The 18829-nt window shown below is 51.3% G+C and overlaps 6 protein-coding genes across 6 annotated transcripts; 4 read left to right on the top strand and 2 right to left on the bottom strand.

The window, feature by feature from the left end:
- Positions 1–84: 84 nt before the first annotated feature.
- On the bottom strand, positions 85–5154 carry MON2 (Endocytosis and vacuole integrity protein; the record flags this gene model as incomplete). The annotated part of the gene is made up of 1 exon (XM_064869614.1): positions 85–5154. One exon carries the CDS (start codon positions 5152–5154, stop codon positions 85–87), a length of 5070 nt encoding a protein of 1689 aa, XP_064735111.1.
- A 375-nt stretch (positions 5155–5529) lies between these two features.
- MMS2 (E2 ubiquitin-conjugating protein mms2) lies at positions 5530–6048 on the top strand (the record flags this gene model as incomplete). Its single annotated transcript, XM_064869615.1, has 3 exons — positions 5530–5602; positions 5653–5732; positions 5782–6048. The coding sequence occupies 3 exons, from the start codon at positions 5530–5532 to the stop codon at positions 6046–6048; spliced, it is 420 nt and encodes a 139-aa protein (XP_064735112.1).
- Positions 6049–6739: 691 nt separating this feature from the next.
- PMZ80_001169 (uncharacterized protein) lies at positions 6740–10543 on the top strand (the record flags this gene model as incomplete). The annotated part of the gene is made up of 1 exon (XM_064869616.1): positions 6740–10543. The coding sequence occupies one exon, from the start codon at positions 6740–6742 to the stop codon at positions 10541–10543; it is 3804 nt and encodes a 1267-aa protein (XP_064735113.1).
- A 439-nt stretch (positions 10544–10982) lies between these two features.
- Positions 10983–11720, top strand: PMZ80_001170 (uncharacterized protein; the record flags this gene model as incomplete). Its single annotated transcript, XM_064869617.1, has 1 exon — positions 10983–11720. One exon carries the CDS (start codon positions 10983–10985, stop codon positions 11718–11720), a length of 738 nt encoding a protein of 245 aa, XP_064735114.1.
- Positions 11721–14272: 2552 nt separating this feature from the next.
- PMZ80_001171 (uncharacterized protein) lies at positions 14273–15289 on the top strand (the record flags this gene model as incomplete). The annotated part of the gene is made up of 5 exons (XM_064869618.1): positions 14273–14314; positions 14369–14527; positions 14580–14686; positions 14734–15050; positions 15099–15289. The coding sequence occupies 5 exons, from the start codon at positions 14273–14275 to the stop codon at positions 15287–15289; spliced, it is 816 nt and encodes a 271-aa protein (XP_064735115.1).
- A 130-nt stretch (positions 15290–15419) lies between these two features.
- Positions 15420–18161, bottom strand: PMZ80_001172 (uncharacterized protein; the record flags this gene model as incomplete). The annotated part of the gene is made up of 4 exons (XM_064869619.1): positions 15420–16627; positions 16675–17098; positions 17345–18026; positions 18076–18161. The coding sequence occupies 4 exons, from the start codon at positions 18159–18161 to the stop codon at positions 15420–15422; spliced, it is 2400 nt and encodes a 799-aa protein (XP_064735116.1).
- Positions 18162–18829: the final 668 nt, after the last annotated feature.

The raw sequence follows: 18829 nt of genomic DNA on the forward strand, positions 1-18829 counted from the left end.
TCCTATCAATACTCTTTGTTAGGTCATTCCTGGTTATGGTCCTGTCTTGTGCACCTCCTTGCACAGATCTTGCTTGCTGTCTGCTTACCCAAACCTTGGGCCCCATTTTTCACTCACGGTCTCTTTCCACTCCTTCAAGCACTGCTCGATGGCACGGCCATGCTCATGATCCTGCCATGCGTGGCCCTTCTTGAGCCGCGGCAGCTGGTACCATAGCTCCTCAAATCGCGTTATGAAGCCCCACATAATTCTCAGGTGGCTCTTGCCGTCGTTTCGAATGACACCACTGACATCTTGTTCCTCTTCGTCCTTGTTCAGCCTCTCGCCACATCCGAGATAGCGCGCAGGCTGGACAAAAGCATCGTCATTGACTCGAAGGTCCAGAAACGTGCGTAGGACGAAGTGCAGTTCCTCCTGAAGCGCCATGTGCGGATGTTCGAGGTAGCGTAGCGGCTGGTCAGCGATGAACGTTTTTAGCGTATGAGAGAGGCGAAGCAGAATGTATTGTGCTGCCAGAGATGCCATGGGAGGTATCAGATCAGCACGTCGATTCGGTGCCTGACTTGCGTAGTCGAAGAGACATTGAAGTGCCTGTTTGTACATCTGACGGCGAGCAGGTAGGTCGGGTGAGCGGATCGAGCCTCTTCGAATTGTTGTTAGGTGCTTCAAGGGATCGTTCTCAAGGTCGGCTGTCAGGTCGTTGTACCAAGGTCGAGCAACGAGCGAGTAATTGAACAGCGTCAATATGCACTCCTTCTGAAATGGTTGTGAAACGGTGTCAAAGTCGAAAATTGACTTCATAGCAGCGTGAAGGCGCTGTAGCTGGACCATGTCGAACGACCCGTCCGCCGCAATCTTCTCTTCCGACGGTGTGTTCTGAGCTTCCAATGCTTCGAGATGATGTGCCCCCAGAATTGCAGCTAGCAGGTCGTAAATGGGCTGTCGCACTGTCCCGATGTCAGCCGTGCCACTTTGGCAATTTCTGCTAGCCACGACGGCGCAATCGACACCGAGAAGACAAGCTTTCTGCCAGATAGGATCTTTATTGTTCATCGGTAATGTGCTATACTTCGTAGCGGTCAGGCTTCCACTAAGCTCGAGGATGTCTTCAATGGGAGCATCGCGCCAGATGTTTGCGTTTTGGGCTTCCTCCTGTAGGACCTCTCGCAGCTCCTTGATGCACCCCGTAGCGAAAGCGATACCTGTTGGCTGTCTTACGCCCTTTGCATCTGGTTTTGGCCGGGGCGACTGCTGTGACATACTCATCGTTCTTGCTGTCATGCCGCGAGCAATATCTACTAGCAATTGTGTGTAGAATCGCTTTCCAATCCCTTGCAATCTCTTTAAGTTGTGTAAGATCTGCAGAAGCTGTTCCTGGTCCACAGAAACTCTGTTGACATCTATTGTGTATGTCTCATGTTGAGCTGCGAAGGCTGATGCCTTTACAACTTGAGCGGTGATTGCTGCTGCAGACTCGAGAGTCGCAAGAGCCTCGCTGTTCCAGGCCGCCATCTCTAGCCATAGTCTTGCATGAGAAGCAAGAGCTGTTTGGTTTGGCCCTGCGAAGTCGATGTTGGCGGGACAGTGATCTTTCCAGAAATCCCACACGGCCATGAGCATAGTTGGGCTCGAATGAAACCCCTCTGCATTGTCTAGCTGGCGCATGCAACCGGTAATGTCGGCGAGCGCGTCGATAGCGGCCGTAGTCATGCTGATGTCCCCGATGTTGAAGATTAGGATCATTGAATGTACCAGCTGCAACCATGTATCGTCGAAAGTACTGTGCACAAGGACTAACGAGCCGTGACTCTGTATTATCTTGATAAGATCCTTCAGAAGGTTGAAAACGGACAATTGCCACGTGTCGTCGCCGTCGCTGCACTTTGCTGCATAGAACTCGATCAGGGGCAATAGGATCCGGGTGAAGCATGAATTGAGGGTCTGCGATGTCATAGAGAGGACCGAAGCATCTACCGTCTTCGTCAGCATTCTCGCAGCGGCGTTGCGTGAGTCAGGTCGAGCATCCCGAGAGAGCGCGTCCAAGCTATATACCAGCTTCTGCCACAAATCGGATTTTGAATAAGCTTGCACGGCTGGTTCTTCGGCTTCGCGTGATTCTGTGGCGGCAAGCGGATCTAGTGACTCCGCGTCTTCAGTGACCAGCGCGCCAACATTCCAGTAAAGCGCAATAGTCGTCAGAGACATGTTAAGGTCGAGCTTTTGACTGCCAAATGCATCAAAGAGATCGAGTAGAGCTGCCGTAGAATTGTTGTCCAGGGTCGTCAAGAAGTCAGAGACGACTAACTGTGCGACCTTGAATGCTGACGGGTAAAGTGCTTCGCGAGCATTACCAGTTTCGGTCACGGCCATGTCGAGGATAGCGAAGACGCCTGCCCATCCTTTGCCCAATTCCTCGCCGCGGCTGCCGATGAGATTGTGTAGAGCCTCGAGCATAGCCTGAACAATTTTCACGTCGGCATCGGAACTTTTTGACCCGGTGGAAAGAGTACTTCTGGCACTCTCGAGCTGCTTCCCCAAAGCGGGTATGCCATATTTCAGCACAGTCAACAATGTATCGCCATCCTCATTGCCATCGTTGTCCTCCTCGCTTGAAGCTGTACACGTATCAACAACGATTGCATCGATGATATTGGCAGACTGCAAGCGAAGGTGTGACTGCAGTCTCTGGTTGCTTTGCAGGAGGAGCAAGTTTGCGACGATCAGATCCCACGACACAGGGCCGGAACCTTGATCTCGAAAGCGGTAAAGGTTCACGTGCGCCAACCGGCCAAGAGTTTTCAACACAAATTGAACCTCAACCTCTAGAACGTCAGTCTTCGCCCACGTACCAGAAACGCTCCTTGTTGACTTGTGCCTCTGGGCGCTGGGTCGCAAGGACCCATTGCTTCTGCCCTGATCTCCGTCGTGTGGGGTCCGTAACGGTATGACATCCTCTATCATGTTCAACAGGGCTTCGCATATGAACTTGAATGCGAGGCTCGGATAGGTTTTTGTGCTTTCAACCATACGGCGTCTAGCCGTATCGACCGCAGAAATTTCTCCTGCTAGAGTAGACCCGCCGTCAGTCGGTCCTGCGCCAAGTGTGACTGTTTGAGCTAGCCTTGCATTGGGACCCACTGACATGAGGGCATCAATTTGTTCCAAGGCCTGCATAATGATAGTCCAGGCAGCGCGACTCAGCGTTGGGCCTAGGGCAATGCCAAGATTGAGCAATGCTCGAAGGCATAGTAGATTTCGAACGTTGAGAGTTTGAACAGTCATGTCGACGGATTGCCGAGGTGTAGATGCAATAGGCGATTTGATTGAGGCTTCTTCACCGTCCATTGATAGGCCAGTCTCAGATTTGAGTGCTTGTGTCCCACCGTAAAAAGTGTTCATCAAGTTCGAGATATTTGCCGGCACAGACACTTTGGCTAATGTTGTTAACAAAGCATCTCTGGGTGTGTTGAGCTCCATGACACCGGATACCTGAGTCAGCTTCTGGACTGTCCTTATCAGCATGTGGTAGAAGTAGGAATCCAGGGCAGAGTTCAGGAAAGTCGAGCAAGTGGCTAACACCGCTGGCCAGCAGGCCTCGATCATCTTGGCACAAACTTGCACAGACGATATCCTGCCAAGATCCCGCCGAGTGAGCGGATTCACCAGATGCTGGTATTTCTGGGTGGCAGACGCATCGCGCAAAGACGATCTGCGCCGGATCTCCTGCGCACCGGCAGTTTCAACGCCTGCTTCATCAGCCTTGCTTGCCTTCCTGTTTGGTACGCTGAGTGGCATAATGAATTTCGACAACCCATCGGAGAAAGATGATACGCACCCAAGCACAAGAGTATAGACATACGTGTCCGGTACCTCTGGCGGATTTGATCGGTCGTAAAGATCAAGGCATGGTGTAGATACTGTGCTCATCTCAGCGCTGACACCTGCCGACGGAGCATCAACCTGGGTAACGCTGCCAATGGGGACATCAGCCGCTGCTGCGACGTCGTTGCCTGCCTCCGTGGGCTTGGATGATGGAATAGTGGATTGCCTCCCAAGTCCAATCAAGGATGGGTCTTCTGACGCAGTGCGTACAAGTGTTGACATGAGGTCTGAGATGATGCCGATGCTTCCCTTTTCTAGGTCAAAAGCGGCAAATGCAGTCCTTAGAGCGTCGAAGTCTGAGCAGAAGCCACGGAAGAACTCCAAGCCGAGCAGCCGCTTCCATTTCTGACTACCTGGTCGGTCACAGATCCTCAAAATGATTCTGAACAACTCTGATACCGAAGGTTTTACTTGAAGCAGATGGCGGCTGCTAAGTATGAAAGCGATACGTAGTGCTCTAACAACAACGCCGAAGTTGGCACTGCTATCAATGAGCGTCGACAGACCTGGTATAAGCCAACCAGAGCATGCCTTGAGCGAATCGCTGTCGTCCAGAACGAAAGTGCCATGTGTAGAAAGAAGGCCCTCAAGAGTCTCCAGTGCCGAAAGTGGAGGTAGATTCTCCAGTCTCACGAACTGTGGTTGGTCCTCGGTGAGTAGCGCGCACAGATCAATAAAGATGGCGAAAGCGTCTTCGCTGGTGCGAGCAGAATCTTTGTCTTCGCTCCTCTGAGGAGCGGTCGACTTGCCATTTGCGACTGCCCTTGTGAATACAGCAGACACCAGCTGCTGAAAAGTTGCACCAGCCGTACTGCTGACCATAGGTAGCTTGCTGCTAGACAAATCAGCACTTACGCTAAGCGTCCTGGACAAAGCTTCTCCATGAAGATCCGCAGCGTAGAGCTGTAGTAAAGAAGGCAAGGTCTGCAGAACCTTCAACTGAACGTCAAGGCCGAGAGGTACTGCTTGCTCAAATGCTTGCAGCACATCTGGCAGGCGCGATCTTGGTATTGCAGTGGAAGCAACGAGTCTTTGCAGACTTGTGGCTCCACTGCTCGCAATTTTGACATTTTGAGATTTGCAGGCGAGAACGAACGGGTCGATGAAGTGGGATTTTCTGACGAGATCCCCTGCAACTTGCGTCTCGGATGTCACAGAGATGGACCTGAGCTCAGACAAGGATTTCTCGGCAGCTGTTTTGATTTCACTATGCTTACGCTTGGAATCTGAAATCAGGGTCGTCAATTCTGACTGCAGGAATGCTGCGGTCATGTTAGTCCCGGAGTATCATCGTGTATCTCGTGTCACATAAAGACAAAGGCGTGCGACGACTGCATCAAGCGGCTGGCCCCGGCATTCGACTCTAGGTAGTCCAGTAGACGCGTGCAGATTGCCCTTGTCGGATGAGGAAGGACCAGGGTGGCTTTTAATGAAACATTTCTGGGCAACGAGGCTAACGTGCAAGGCTGAAACAGTGGAGATCAGATATAACTAGGCATCAAGGCAAGCGATGACGAACAGCAGCCCACTAGAGGGTCACAAGGGTTTGCCTTGTTTGTCTAAGAGACAGTGCGCATGCGCTGGCCATGAATCACGTTCAATACAACTCTTTCTACTTGTAGCGTTGTAACCGAGGAGATCGTCAAGATGTCTGCTAAGGTGCCACGAAATTTCAGGCTCCTGGAGGAGCTGGAGAAGGGCGAGAAAGGTCTCGGTGCAGGTAAGTTCACGTCCACTGCAAGTGGGCTGAGAACCTGACCTCTTTCACAGAGGCTTGCTCGTATGGCTTAGCCGATGGCGATGATTTGATGATGGCCAACTGGAACGGCACGATACTGGGACCTCCTCACGTAAGATCAGCAGAATAATAAGTCTGTGGTCCTGCTAACACTGCGGCAGAGCGTGCATGAGAACAGAATCTACAGCGTCCAGATACATTGCGACGACAATTACCCAGACAAGCCTCCGGTGCTGCAGTTTCTTTCCAAGGTGAATCTGCCATGTGTGGATGCGAGGACTGGGAAGGTTGATCCATCAAAACTGCCGTGTCTGGCGAACTGGAAACGAGAATACACTATGGAAACTGTTCTGATCGAGCTGAGGAGATACATGGCATTACCGCAACACAAGAAGCTCCCGCAGCCGCCAGAGGGAACCAACTTCTAAACGACGCAATGCCAGAGATGCGATATGATATGTGCAGAGCCTTATACGGCGAACGAGAGGCGAAGCGAATGTCCATCGGCTGAGCGTTAGCTATTGATTGTTAGCCATTCTGCAGGCCACCTTGATACTAGCATTACTATTGCAGTTGCGTTTTGGCGACAGGTTATGGTATCAACGTATATGAGCATGAATTCATCCCTGTGTTCTTGAAATGATGGTCTCGGCGAAATGGGCCAGGCGCAGCGAAACCGTTTTCATGCTGGTCACTCAAGTCACGAATACTGCCAGTACTATACAGTACTCCGTGTCTGTAGACCAGGTATTAGTGACTATCCCATACACCAAACTCACTTCAACCACGATCACATGTCAGACAGGGGTGTAGTTGCGGAAAGTGCGTACCCACACCTGACACTAAGGGTACATAATCCGGGGACCAGTTGGCCGCAGACTGCTTCAGGCATTCCTCAAATGCTCCCCATAGTTGCACGTAACTGTCAATGCTCGAGTATCTTATGCTCTGCCCACGAACACTGCTTGAGTCGATTAGGAAATCCCTCCGAGTGACCAAATAGTCCATTGCTCAACCACAATCTCCTTTTTCGATCCGATAACATATCCGAGACAACTGTGATATGAGCGACAGATGAGGATACGTACCGGCCACAGCTGACAGGCTTGATGCGCCTGGATGCCAGTACTGAATCCGTTCATTCGCGCGCTCTTCCAGAGTAGCGTACTCAGCCAGGCTCTGTCCGCGCAGAATTATGTGTTGCTGGTGCCGACAACAGACTCACTGATCAACGCGCAAGACCGAGACACTGGGAAGAGATATGCGGAGCTGGTCGAAGATGAGGACTTCCTCGGGAGTCATATTCTGCGTATCCCGCAGGAGCAGAATGCCAAAGAGAATAGCATACGTGAAAGCCGCAGCAAGGCAAAAACATACTCCACAGTCAATAACAGATCCGTTATCATCAAGGAGAGCATGGTCTACAGCAATAAAGGCTTCAAGTCCTTGACCCAAGCTCAGATACTGAGCGATCAGCTCTACCATTCTCCAGCAGGCGATCAGCAGCAATGGCTTATCGTTTTCATATCTAAGCCTCTCAGTGGCACTTTCGAGAAGATCAGCCTAACTCTGCCTGTCCTGTCGTCCACTATTCTGTCCGAATCGCCAACCGCGAGCAAGGCGGACAGACCATTGCAGCCTAAGAAGAAGGATATCCAGACGTTTAATGAGCTACTGAATAACTTTCCAATGATTGCTAGGCAGATGCAGCCAGGTCTAGAGCGTCTATTCAATGAGTTTGGGAAAGAGCTCGGAAAGCCACTACCTCCACCTCCATCACGATCGCCTACTGTGGGCTCACTCGAAGGCACAACTCTAGCTTCACAGCCTTCAGAGAATGGGTCGATCAAGTCCAATGGCTCCCACAAGTTGCCCTTCAACAACACGGCGTTCTTTGACGACGAAGAGGATTTGATGAGAAGAGCCCTTGAGACCGCGGTCACAGCAGCCATAGATCTATTTCAGGGTGTTGACAAGCAGCAGCTGTCTCTGCTGGGCGCAACGACTGACCTAACTGGCCCGACCGTTGAGCGTCTGATCGAGCGATATGTGGCAGAGTCCGTGCATGACAATCTGCTTTTTCCACGTTTATGCTCATTTCATAGAGCTCCGGACCACGACCTCGATCGAAGGATACGGCAAATGGAATGTCTTGACGCATCGCAGGTCGGCATAGCACTAGAAGAGAGCAGGCAAGCGAAAAGAGAGCTGTTGAATAGGATTGACAAGGGCGTGGAGGCGTTCAGAAGAATGGGCGTGGCGGGCTCTCCACAGCAGATGCTTGACGTGCTACTGGAAACTCAAAAGGTCGTTTCGCAGCCTGGGGGAATTTCAGACGAAGAAAAGCGCGCAGCAGCAATGACCATCAATGCAGACGTACTGGTATCTTTACTGCTTATCGTGGTCATTCGATCTGGAGTCAGGCATCTCCAAGCAAGGCTGTCTTATATGCAACGCTTCATCTACATCGATGATGTGGAAAGTGGTGAGATAGGCTATGCTTTGAGCACTCTCGAAGCAGTACTGGCATATTTGGCGACAGATGCTGGAGGCCTTCGAAGAGCATCGAAACAGAATCAAGCCTTATGGGACGCGGTCAAGTCTGGACATGTACAAGAGATCAAGAACATTTTTGAAGGCTCAAGCACCGCTGTCTTGGTAGAAGAGCCGGAAGACATGGACGCCGGAAAGTCTCGACCGCCTCTATCCAGAACTTCTACCAGGTCAAATCTGTCCGTCGAGTTGCTGTCTAACTCTGTTGATGGTGTCACAACCCAACCCAACGGCAATCTGGCGCATGTGTTCCCTTTCCAGGCTTCCAACTCCCCAGCGCCGAAACGGAAGAAGAGGGTGAAGCTGGATGCCAGGAGCATGTCAATATCCTCCTCAATGTCTGTCATTTCTCGGACAGCTACACTTGAAAGCACGCTGAGTGGTATAGAAGGAGATACTTCCGTGCGCAGCCTCGCACAGACACAAGACCGGGCTGGTAACTCAGTCTTGATGATGGCAGTTGAGGCACGAAAGCCAAAATCTCTGCGTTATCTCCTCGAACTCGAAGAGCATTTCCCACCGAACGTTGTGCTGAACGATGTGACGTCTGAAGGGACCACGTTGTTGAGTGCTGCCATTCAGCTGTCGAACACCGAGCTCGTTGATATCATCCTTGATTACGCTGAACAGCATGCGGAATTGTTGAGCATCAAGGAGTATCTAGCTAGACAAGATTCTCGTGGTCGATCCAGTGCACACTACCTGTTCAACATGCCAACTTTGATCAATCGACTTGTTGACCGCCTGCCATGGAGACTGAAAGACAAAATTGGACACACTCCACTGTTTGCAATATGTCGAAGCTACGACCACAATAATTATGCTACTATGGTTTCGGAAGCGCTTGTGGCTGCCAAGAATGCACAAGGTGACGGCAAGGCGCTGAATCTAGAAGACCACACAGACAACAAAGGCAATACGCTGCTGCATATCCTGAATGACCCGATGATTGTGCATAGGGTCCTCCATCATTGTGACGCCAACCCCAACAGCATGAACGACAAGAGGTTCACGCCATTGATGTTGGCTAGCAAGTATGGACGGGTTGACGTGGTTAGGATCTTCTTCGGCGACCCAAGAATTGATCTGTACCTTCGAGAAGCACGAGGTCTGACCGCAGTTGAACTAGCAAAGGACGACGAAGTACGCAATCGCATCGATGATCTGACATTGTTCTCCGACTCTGCCACGGCTCAGGCACCAGACGCCACTGGCCGAATCACTTCGATAGTGAGATCGTTCTTCGTTGAAGACGGTACGACACGATACATCATCAAGTCGGGTGCTCCCCATACTGACGTATCGAACAACACTTACACCATCACTACAAGCCGAAGATCGCTACAGGATTTCAGTAACCTCGTGAAATGGCTTTCAGCCGACCATCCAGCCTCATACATGCCTGCACTGGCGCCAAGCAGCTTTCGCTCTCCATTCCAGATACATTCGAAGCCCTCAAAAGCAGTTCTGTTAGATGCACAAATACAACTTGATCGCTTTCTGAAGATATTGATGACGCATCCGACGTTCTCGACCCACGAAGTGTTATGGGAGTTCTTCCTAGTACCAGACATGCAGCCAGATCAGATTGAAGCACGGACGAAGCTCAAAGTTGACTTCTTGCATGAGAAGATCGCCGATGACTATGAGCCGCTAACGACAAGATTGGATCTTACCGATGTTGATTCCGTGGTATCGCATTCACGAGATATGGTAAGGCGCCTGAACATTAATGCCAGAGCTATTGTTCGAAGAGGTCGCGTTTACCATCAGGCGGCTAGTGATATCGCGGAGTCACTAATATTAGCATCGAATGTACTGTCAACACTGGGACCTCCTTCAACGACTTTGCCGAAACCACATATCGAAGCATTCGCCAGAATTGCTGCGCTTATGCACACCGAACCACCGTCCTCACCATTGGTCACGTATGTCTCAGCAATGGCATCCTTTCAGACAACGATAGCAGCAATGCAGACAGTGCTGACCCGCCCAACCTCCCTCGCGAACCAGATCCGCTCAGCGCAGAAAGCGATGGATCGCTACCAGTCGTCGCTTGCTTCGAATTCAGCACCACGAAAAGGGCCATTCAACATTCATCTACCAGGCATGGAAGAATCACGCCTTCGCTCGATGCGTGACATGGAGAAGCAGATCGTCGAGTCGGAAGCCGAGATCGACACCAAGGGTAGGGAGCTGAGGTACACGCAAGAAGTTGTGCTTGGGGAGCTGGCTGGCTGGACCAGCTGGCGGGAGCAGTGGGGCAAGAATGAGATTCGCAGGTTCGCTAATGCTACGCTAGTGAAGGAGCGTGAGCGCCTCAACAACATGCAGAGGGTGCTTAATAACTTGAGGAACGCACAATCATGAGGACTCAGAAGCTCGATGAGCTGATTGATACCCCGGACATCTGTGTTCTTGGGAATGGCACGTCGTGAATGGATATATTTCTACACAGCATTCAGCACTGCGAAATGTTGCACCTTACTACTTAACAGAACATACACTCGAAGAGTGCCCAGGTCTCGTTGTTCCGTCCGTCGTGATAGAGCGCTGCAAACATGAAGAGATCAACTAGTCTTATGACAGGCTTCGTGTCTATACGAGGAGTGGACCATCGATAGCCGAAATTCCACCCCGATCCCGGAAGGCATTATGTAAGCTCGGGAACAAGCATGAAGCTCGGTGCCGTAACGGATTCGCCTAGTACTCCCTTGGACCTTAACTCACTGCCGTCCCTCTCTTTTCACTTCCTCACGTCATCAGATACCACCACCTTCCACCACCATCACCATATCTCACCACCAGAATGCCAGCACCAACCCTCCTCACCCTCCCAGAAGAGCTAATCGCCTACATCCTCCGCCACGTCCCCACCCCCTGGCATCTCGAAATCAAAACCCGACCCGACCCACTAATCGAAACATATTACGATACCCCCCAAATAAGCGCACTACCCACCCCACCACCCCTCGCCCCCCTCCTCCTCAACAAATTTCTCTCCCGCATCGCCAACACCGCCCTCCTCGACTCATTCACCGGCACAGTCACTCTCATCGACGCCCCTAGCATCAACCTCGTCCACCTACTCCCCACATGGCAGGTTTTGAAATCCCGAACCACGAAAGTCATCCTCGCAAATGACCATCGCCGCAGTTTCCTGCCCAACAGCATGCCGTTCCTGCGATCTCTGCCGAATCTTCGTACTATTGAGTTCACTGAGTCATTATTGACAACCTCGTATTTCAAGGTTACGCTTGGGCAGCGGGATCACCGGAATACCGGGATGTCTGTGCCGTCTACGCCTGATGAAATCAGCGATGAGTTCCTCGTGCAGAGGGTGAGATTGCACATGCCGAGATGGCCTGTAGACGCTGATGATCGGATGTTTCTGCGGAGCGTTGAGGTGTTGGTGTGGGGAAAGTTCAGGTTTAAGGTGGGGGGAGGATTGAGGCTTTTTATTATGATGTCGTTTTTGTGGTTGGGGAAGATGAGGACGGGAGTGCGGATGCGAGGCCCGTTGCGGTCAAGGAGAGGAGATTTTTGAGACGGACGAGGGCGTGAGGGATGGGGTATGCGGTGCGTGGCGGGTAGTGTGTAGGGCTCGAACGGCACTGTTTCTACGGCGATAGCGTATGATTCTTGGCTATTTTTCTGCAACGTGTTTGCGCTTATATGGTGCATTTTACCGTGATTAATCTGAACTAATTTCTTGTAACAGGTGGTCTTTGAGATTGTGCTACGCAAAGCTCGGTACGATTTCCATAGAGCTAAAGATGCTATCCAGCTTGCCACGGTAGTCAAGAGTCATGTCCGCAAGGTCATCTTGCACCCAAACGGACCGTATGATGTGCGCGACGTACTGAAGGTTTCTGGAACGCGCCACCAGCTCTGTCCTTGATATGAGCTCGAGGATGATGGTCCTTTGCTCGTCAGTGCGTGCTTCGCAACCGAGGATAAATAGAGGGAATGGCTGGCTAAATTCACTGAGCTCCGTGAGCAGGGTGAACGCCTTGTTGGACCAAGAGTCTATCTCTTCTGACTGTCCAGAAAAGTTGGTCGACTGCCGTTCAAGGTAAATCAATGTGGCCAGTTTGTAAAGCTCTAAAACATTTTCGGTGATGAGTTCAGCACCTGCCGCGACATCCTGTTGTTGCGCCTTTGTCGTTGAAAAATTGTTGACACTCTGTTTTAGAGCCTTGATCCATTCTCTGTATTCTTCTGAATGGTATCTCGGGTCCGAGGAGTCTGGTATGGTTATGAAAACCTGAAGTAGAAGATGTAGGAATTTTAACGGCGATTTCGACGGATTAGGGAGCTAGTAGACCAGTCAGCATGAGAACGTCCCCGTGGCTGTATTCTGGACTTGCATCTATAGGTTTGCAAAACGCCGCTCGCTGGGCAAAGTCCTTGAAGTATGCTGCTTCTGCTGACCTCCGTAGCCGCCAGTGCCGAAGACTAAATCGACTTAGTACATCGTGATAGTAGACCCATCGTAGAACGATCGAAATGTCGCTTTCTTGATTGACCCAACCAAGGCGAGCAGAATTGGCTATACTTTTTGCACTGCACACAAACCACAGCCACTGATAAGTAGAGTCCCAATCACGCAGTATCTAAGAATACGTTAGAACATTGTCAATTAGCGACACAAGTTGTTACATGTCCCGAGCATAAGAGCATTCCAGCTGATATGTGCTGTGACGCTTGATGCTTGCTCATACCGGCCGTGGCCGACAACGCAAGGTTACGCAGAGCCGAATTCATGTGCCGATAAGTCTGGAGCTGGCACCCATCGCGGTGAAGCCGAGAGAATGCGAGTAAAGACTGAAGTACTGCCGTGGATGAAGGAGTGTTTTCTGACAGTGCCATCCGAATGATGGCGTCCCTGACGACAGCAGTGTCTTGGCTGAAAGCTGCTATAGAGTTTACGGCGATGGAAGAGACTATATTCCATCAGAGAGCTAGATAACGTGCTGGGAAAACTTACAGTAATCGACCAACTCACTCTCACCAACGTCTAATTTATGGGGACACCAAGGCACGATGCGAGTGAACGGTAATGAGGCTGTCATCTGCCGACCTAAGCAGCACATCGCATCAGCACCGCGACCTTGCTTAAACAAGAGTCCTCAAGTCACTATACGCACAGTTCATGGCGTTGGTAGTCAACTTATGATGCATCTCAATGTCCCAAAAGGAGACATTGATGATCTTGACTTTGCTGGATCTCCGAAGTCGGCTCTGCTTCCCTGAGCTTGGTGTTACCACCACGGCACGTTTCTTGTCGCCCCGTGCAGGCCATGATAGGCGAAGTCCATATCCGCGGCATTCTCGCTTCGACCTAATGCAGTTTGAGCAGCAAGGCAAGCCGCGGTCGCAGCGGATCTTGCGATCTAGACATGGTAAGCAACCTGGCAACTGGTTGCAGAATCAACCGCTGACCTTTGCATGTCCAACAGCTATTGGCCAACACGTTCTTTTCCCGGCTCAACTGCGCACCTGCTATGTGCATCATTGCGCTGCTGGTTGGATGAGCCGACGGGGTCAGCCGATTGCCATGCTTAGTCGCCAACAGGGGGCTCGTGAGTCTGGAAGTGGTTGGGTGCCGATGAAAGATCGCGCAGGGAGCTACATTGTAAGAGTCGAGAGAGTTGAGAGCCGAAAGTAGAAGAATGGCATCTATCTGCGAGGATGAATAATACATCTAGGTGGGCCCGGATTAATGTTTGTCAATCGACTCCACGATCATCAGCTCGCTAGCCTCATTGGGACTCCAGGCAACTCCCTGCGAGCCTAACGATCGGATTTGCTTCCCCTTCCAGCATTCGAACTTCGAAGAATGCTAGACGTGGCTCATCAGAGGTATGGTTCGCTATATCATCCGCAGCGCAGGTACGGAGCTTACAAACCGTAAGATCCAACAATGAGACCCATACAGAGCACAGTATGTAGAGGAGAAGCATATAAGGCGATCTGTGCGCTTGGTATCTGTTGAATCCATCTATATCAACTCACCTTGAACACTAGTGCTCAATTACAGTATTCGATTCTACCTTCAGCGTTCGACTTCTCTGTACCTGTACGCGAGACTGCACAATGCCTTCCTATGTCGTTACCGGAGCTTCAAGGGGACTCGGAGTATGTTCAGGATAGCTGTTTCTGCGTCACAGTTGGACTAATTGTCTGGGTCAGTTTGAGTTCCTGCGGCAGCTGTCTAACGATCCCAACAACACCGTGATCGGTTTGGTGCGGAATAAAACAGCGACAGAGAAATCGGTCGTGCAGGAATTGTCCGGGCGCAAAAACATCCACATCGTTCAAGCGGACATCACGGATTATGAAGCACTCAAGGTGAGACTGTCCAGCATCGCGCGGTAGCAGGTTTCGCTCATACCCATCACAGACAGCCGCTGGTGAGACTAGCTCCATCACTGGGGGAAGCCTCGATTATCTCATCGCCAATGCCGGCCTCATCTCGCAATGGTCAGCCTATGATGGACTCTATGCGCTGTACGTCCCGAGATCATGGCTAGACCTTAGTAGCTGATCAATGGCAGTGGGAAAGAGCCAAAAGAGCTCGATAAGGACTTGATCGACTGTTTCAACGTCAATGTCATTGGAAACATCCACCTCTTCAACCTTTTCCTACCATTGATCCAGAAAGGAAATGCAAAGAAAGTCATCGCCCTTGGGACGGGGATGGCAGACGACGCACTGACTGTGGAGTATGACCTCGACATCGCCGGGCCATATTCCATTAGCAAAGCCGCAATGAATACTGTTGTTGCTAAGTACAGTGCTGAGTTCCGCAAAGAGGGAATTTTGTTCTTGAGCCTCTCGCCTGGTTTTGTTCAAACTGGTCAATATGAGAACGGTACGTCAGCCAGTTTGCATGCCCGGAGCAGTACTGACTATTTCCTAGCTACGGAAGAGCAGCTGAGGTCCGTGCAGGCAATGGGTGCAAAGTTCGCTCAATACGCGCCAGACTTCAAGGGACCCATTACCCCTGAGGAATCCATCAAGGCCATGATGTCCGTCATCGAAGGTGCTAGCATCGAGAAAGGCGATGGAGGTGCTTTCCTCAGTCATCATGGGAATAAACACTGGCTGTGAAGAAGCCCTATGAGCATCAGATAGTTGGTCAAGGCTGTGATAGCGTTATTTGCTGTCATTCTTGCTGTATCAATCTTCAGATATCTTTGAATGGTGCTGTAGTTCAAGATTGACCGGTAAAGCGACAGGATCAATGCACATTCGGCGCCTTAGGAACAGTACTTGCACCCTGCACCGTGACCTCCTCGCCCTTGCCCTGGTCGATCTTACTTTTTGCCTTCTCTTCGACATTTCGATTCCACTCAAGGACCGACAAGGCTAGACCCTCGAGTGTCGTGAAGGGTGCGCGATAGCCGATTTCCTCCTGTGCCGCAGTGTCAGTGTATACGATATGCAAAGTGCACATGTTCCACACGCCGGGTTGAACCATTGCGACGTCCCCTATGATCTTCGGCAAAAAGGACAAATAGCGATGCTGCAGCAGTCTGTACGCTTCGATTGCATAAGCCGGTAGAAGTAGGGCCACGTGCGGGATTCTCAGGAAGGCGATAGGTGTGAGCGGATGTGCGAGTGTCTCGAGTGCTCGGTATAATTGCCCGTACAGAATGGGTGGATTTGGGTCAGTAACACAATATGCTTTTCCGCCTGGGTTCGTCTTGTTGATCAGCGCATTTTCCATTGCGAGATGCCCTATGCTGCAGTTTGCGCAATGCACGAACTGGGTGACCACATGTGTGATCCAGGTTGGGCTGCCTCCTCGTCGTAGATAGTCCCAGGATATGCTGGAGGATGTCTCGAGTCCATGACCATAGATTGCGTGGCCCGGTCTCAGGCAACCCGTGCTAAAGCCAGCTTTTGGATCGTTCGCTTCCCGAACGAGCTTCTCCGCACGAGCTTTCGACCAAGCGTAGCATGAGCCGTATGACTCCAGCGGACCGTCAAGTGTCGCTGGTTCAGCATTGGGAACGAACTGCCAGATGTTCTTGGGCCATCGTTGCCATGGCCAAGGAAAATAAGTCGGCGGCTTGAGACCAACCGATGCTGAGCTTGTGGCTACCAGGCAGGAGGCGCCGGCTGCTTGGGCGGCTTTCAGTACGTTTTCTGTGCCGTAAATGTTGACTTTCTCGTAGATTGGGAGGAAGTCGGCATAGCGATCGCTCGGATTTATGTACGCTACGCAGTGGAACACTGTCAAAGGCAAGGATTTGACTTTGCTGGGCCATTGGGCGTTGAATGCATGAGATACTGCTTTGGAGTCCGATATGTCGGTGTTGATGAATTCGATGTTGTTCTCGAGAACTTCTTTGCGCCTCGGAGGACTGAGATCGATGATCCTGATCGCAGCCGGGTCTTCGCCTCTCACGAGCAGATGTGCCAGAATCCAGCCACCAACAAGCCCTGCAGCTATGAGCAATTGTCCACTTCCGAGGACGTGGCGCACCTACCTGAGCCACCCGTCACAATGTAGCGGCGGTTCTTCTTGCCGAAGAGGTACGGCTTGACATCTGTCGGGCAAGACTGGGCTTTCCTATATGCCTCTTGAATCTCATCCTTTGTCCATGGCTTTTGAGTTAGTTTGGTAGCCTCATTCGGCGCTGTGCTGATAGCGCGATTCGCATGCCACAGATATGTGAGCAGCAGCAGCAGTAGTATGCCCGTGCAAAGCCAAGGATTCATCATGGACGTTGGTGATGGTTCTGCATACGAACAAAGTGGGGGATGCAAAACCATTTGAGGAGCAAAGCTTCGGTCCGCTTGGTGTGAGCTAAGCCCAATATAGCCTGGCCGGAGTGGTGGGAGGCCTAAACAATTGTACTCTGGAGACCTCCGTGGTTGTTGATAGCCTGCTGTGCCTTGTTGCACGAGATCCTGCAGAATGCTTAGTGTAGTGACATGGCTAGTACTATCTTTGGAAGCAGACAAGTACCCATTCAAATCGCTGTTGGTACCAGCCTCTTTACCATGTGCTTCGGTCCTAAAATCGCGACTACCGTGAGAGCCAAGTCAGACAGCTGTATCTTTCTCCCGCTGGAACACCCGAATCTATGTCCAACAGCTCACCAAGTACCATGGCATACCCAATTCCTGCATGTGCCGGCCTCTGATTCATTTTACCCCTGGGAGCAATGCATAGGGCACTTTCCTCTTCGTCGCTTGCCATTGCTCTTTGTACTTGTTGGCGCAATACTCGTCAAGGACGGGTAGTGTCGTGCTGTGACATCTTTGCCAGGCGATACTGCCCACTGCAACCCCAAATACCCAGCCACCGCCCGCAAGTGCCATACTCGTTCGCCAAAGGAGGTACCCGAGAAAATTTATGTGCCTGGCATACGAGAATAGTCCACCGGAGAAGACCTTACCTTTGTTCTTCGGGTCATCCTTGAAGATCTTGCGTTGAAACTCAGAGATGCTTTCGATCAGGATCCCAGCAGTAAAGATGGGTATCGAAATGTAAAGACCCGAGACAGACCAGGTTGGATTGAGGCCGGACAGTGAGAATGCCAGTGTACTGATGCTGTTGCCAACGCAATTGAAGAATCCGACTATGATAGCAGTCTTAAGCGTCATTTCTTCCTTCGAGGTAAACATGACCCAGATTATCTGCTTCAGAGCGGCAGCGATTGACATGACCCAGAAGACCGCTTGAAAAGGCATCAGAGCGTGCGAGGAGACTGACAATGGTGCTCCGCCAGACGGAGGAGGGGGGACATTAATACCCATCTTGCTGAACAGAGCGGGTAAAGGGTCTATCAGCTGGAGGGCTCTCTGGATCACCAGACCGTCCAAAGCTCGAGCACTACGAGCGTCAGTCTCAAAAGTTCACACTGTACTTTGGCGTGACTGACAAAACGAAGACCGTAGTGCCTAGAGGCGATGGCCCATATTTTCCCCTGCTGATCAGATCTTGGCGCTTCTTATCGCGTCCTGCCATGATTGTGGTTATGATCGTGCAATACTCTCGTATGCGTGTCGCGATGCTCCAAGATGTGAGTTGTTATATACCCGATAAGTTTGGCGGTTGAAAACCACTCTAATTAATACTAGCCCTTGAGGTGTTCTGGATGTCCATGGCGTGCTTCCATTGTCTCTAAATACTGTAGCTGTACTTAGGCACCCGCCAATCCGACCGAGTGAGCCAAACCTGCCCAAAATTGTGCTTGAGGCGCTCACTCCGTTGATTCGGCGGGCGAGGCGGTGGATAACCAAACTGCAACATGTACGGCAATTAGCCGAAGATCTACCCACCACTTTGTCAGGCGCTCATCACGCCTAAATTTTAGGCGCTGTCGCCCCTAGAAGCTACGCTTTAGGCTATGCGTCAGCCCAATGACGACACCTGACCATATGTTGCAGTTTGGTTGTCCACCGCCTCGGCGGGTGCTAGGGCCTAGGCGCTACGGGCGCCAATTGGTCTAAAGTCTTGTGACTCGGCCGAGTCGATCATGCCGAGCATGCGGCGAACAAGATGGTTCTCTCGCCTGCAACATAGCAATCCTTAATATGTCACATAGGACCTTTTTGGAAGGCCAGTATATTCGGACCACATCTTGCTCCGCTCAATGTATAACTTGGACGTGCCTGACCAATGTACCCGAATCC

The sequence above is a fragment of the Knufia obscura genome, assembly GCF_036327395.1.
Source record: "Knufia obscura strain CCFEE 5817 isolate CBS 148926 chromosome Unknown scaffold_1, whole genome shotgun sequence".
NCBI classification, from domain to species: Eukaryota; Fungi; Ascomycota; class Eurotiomycetes; order Chaetothyriales; family Trichomeriaceae; genus Knufia; species Knufia obscura.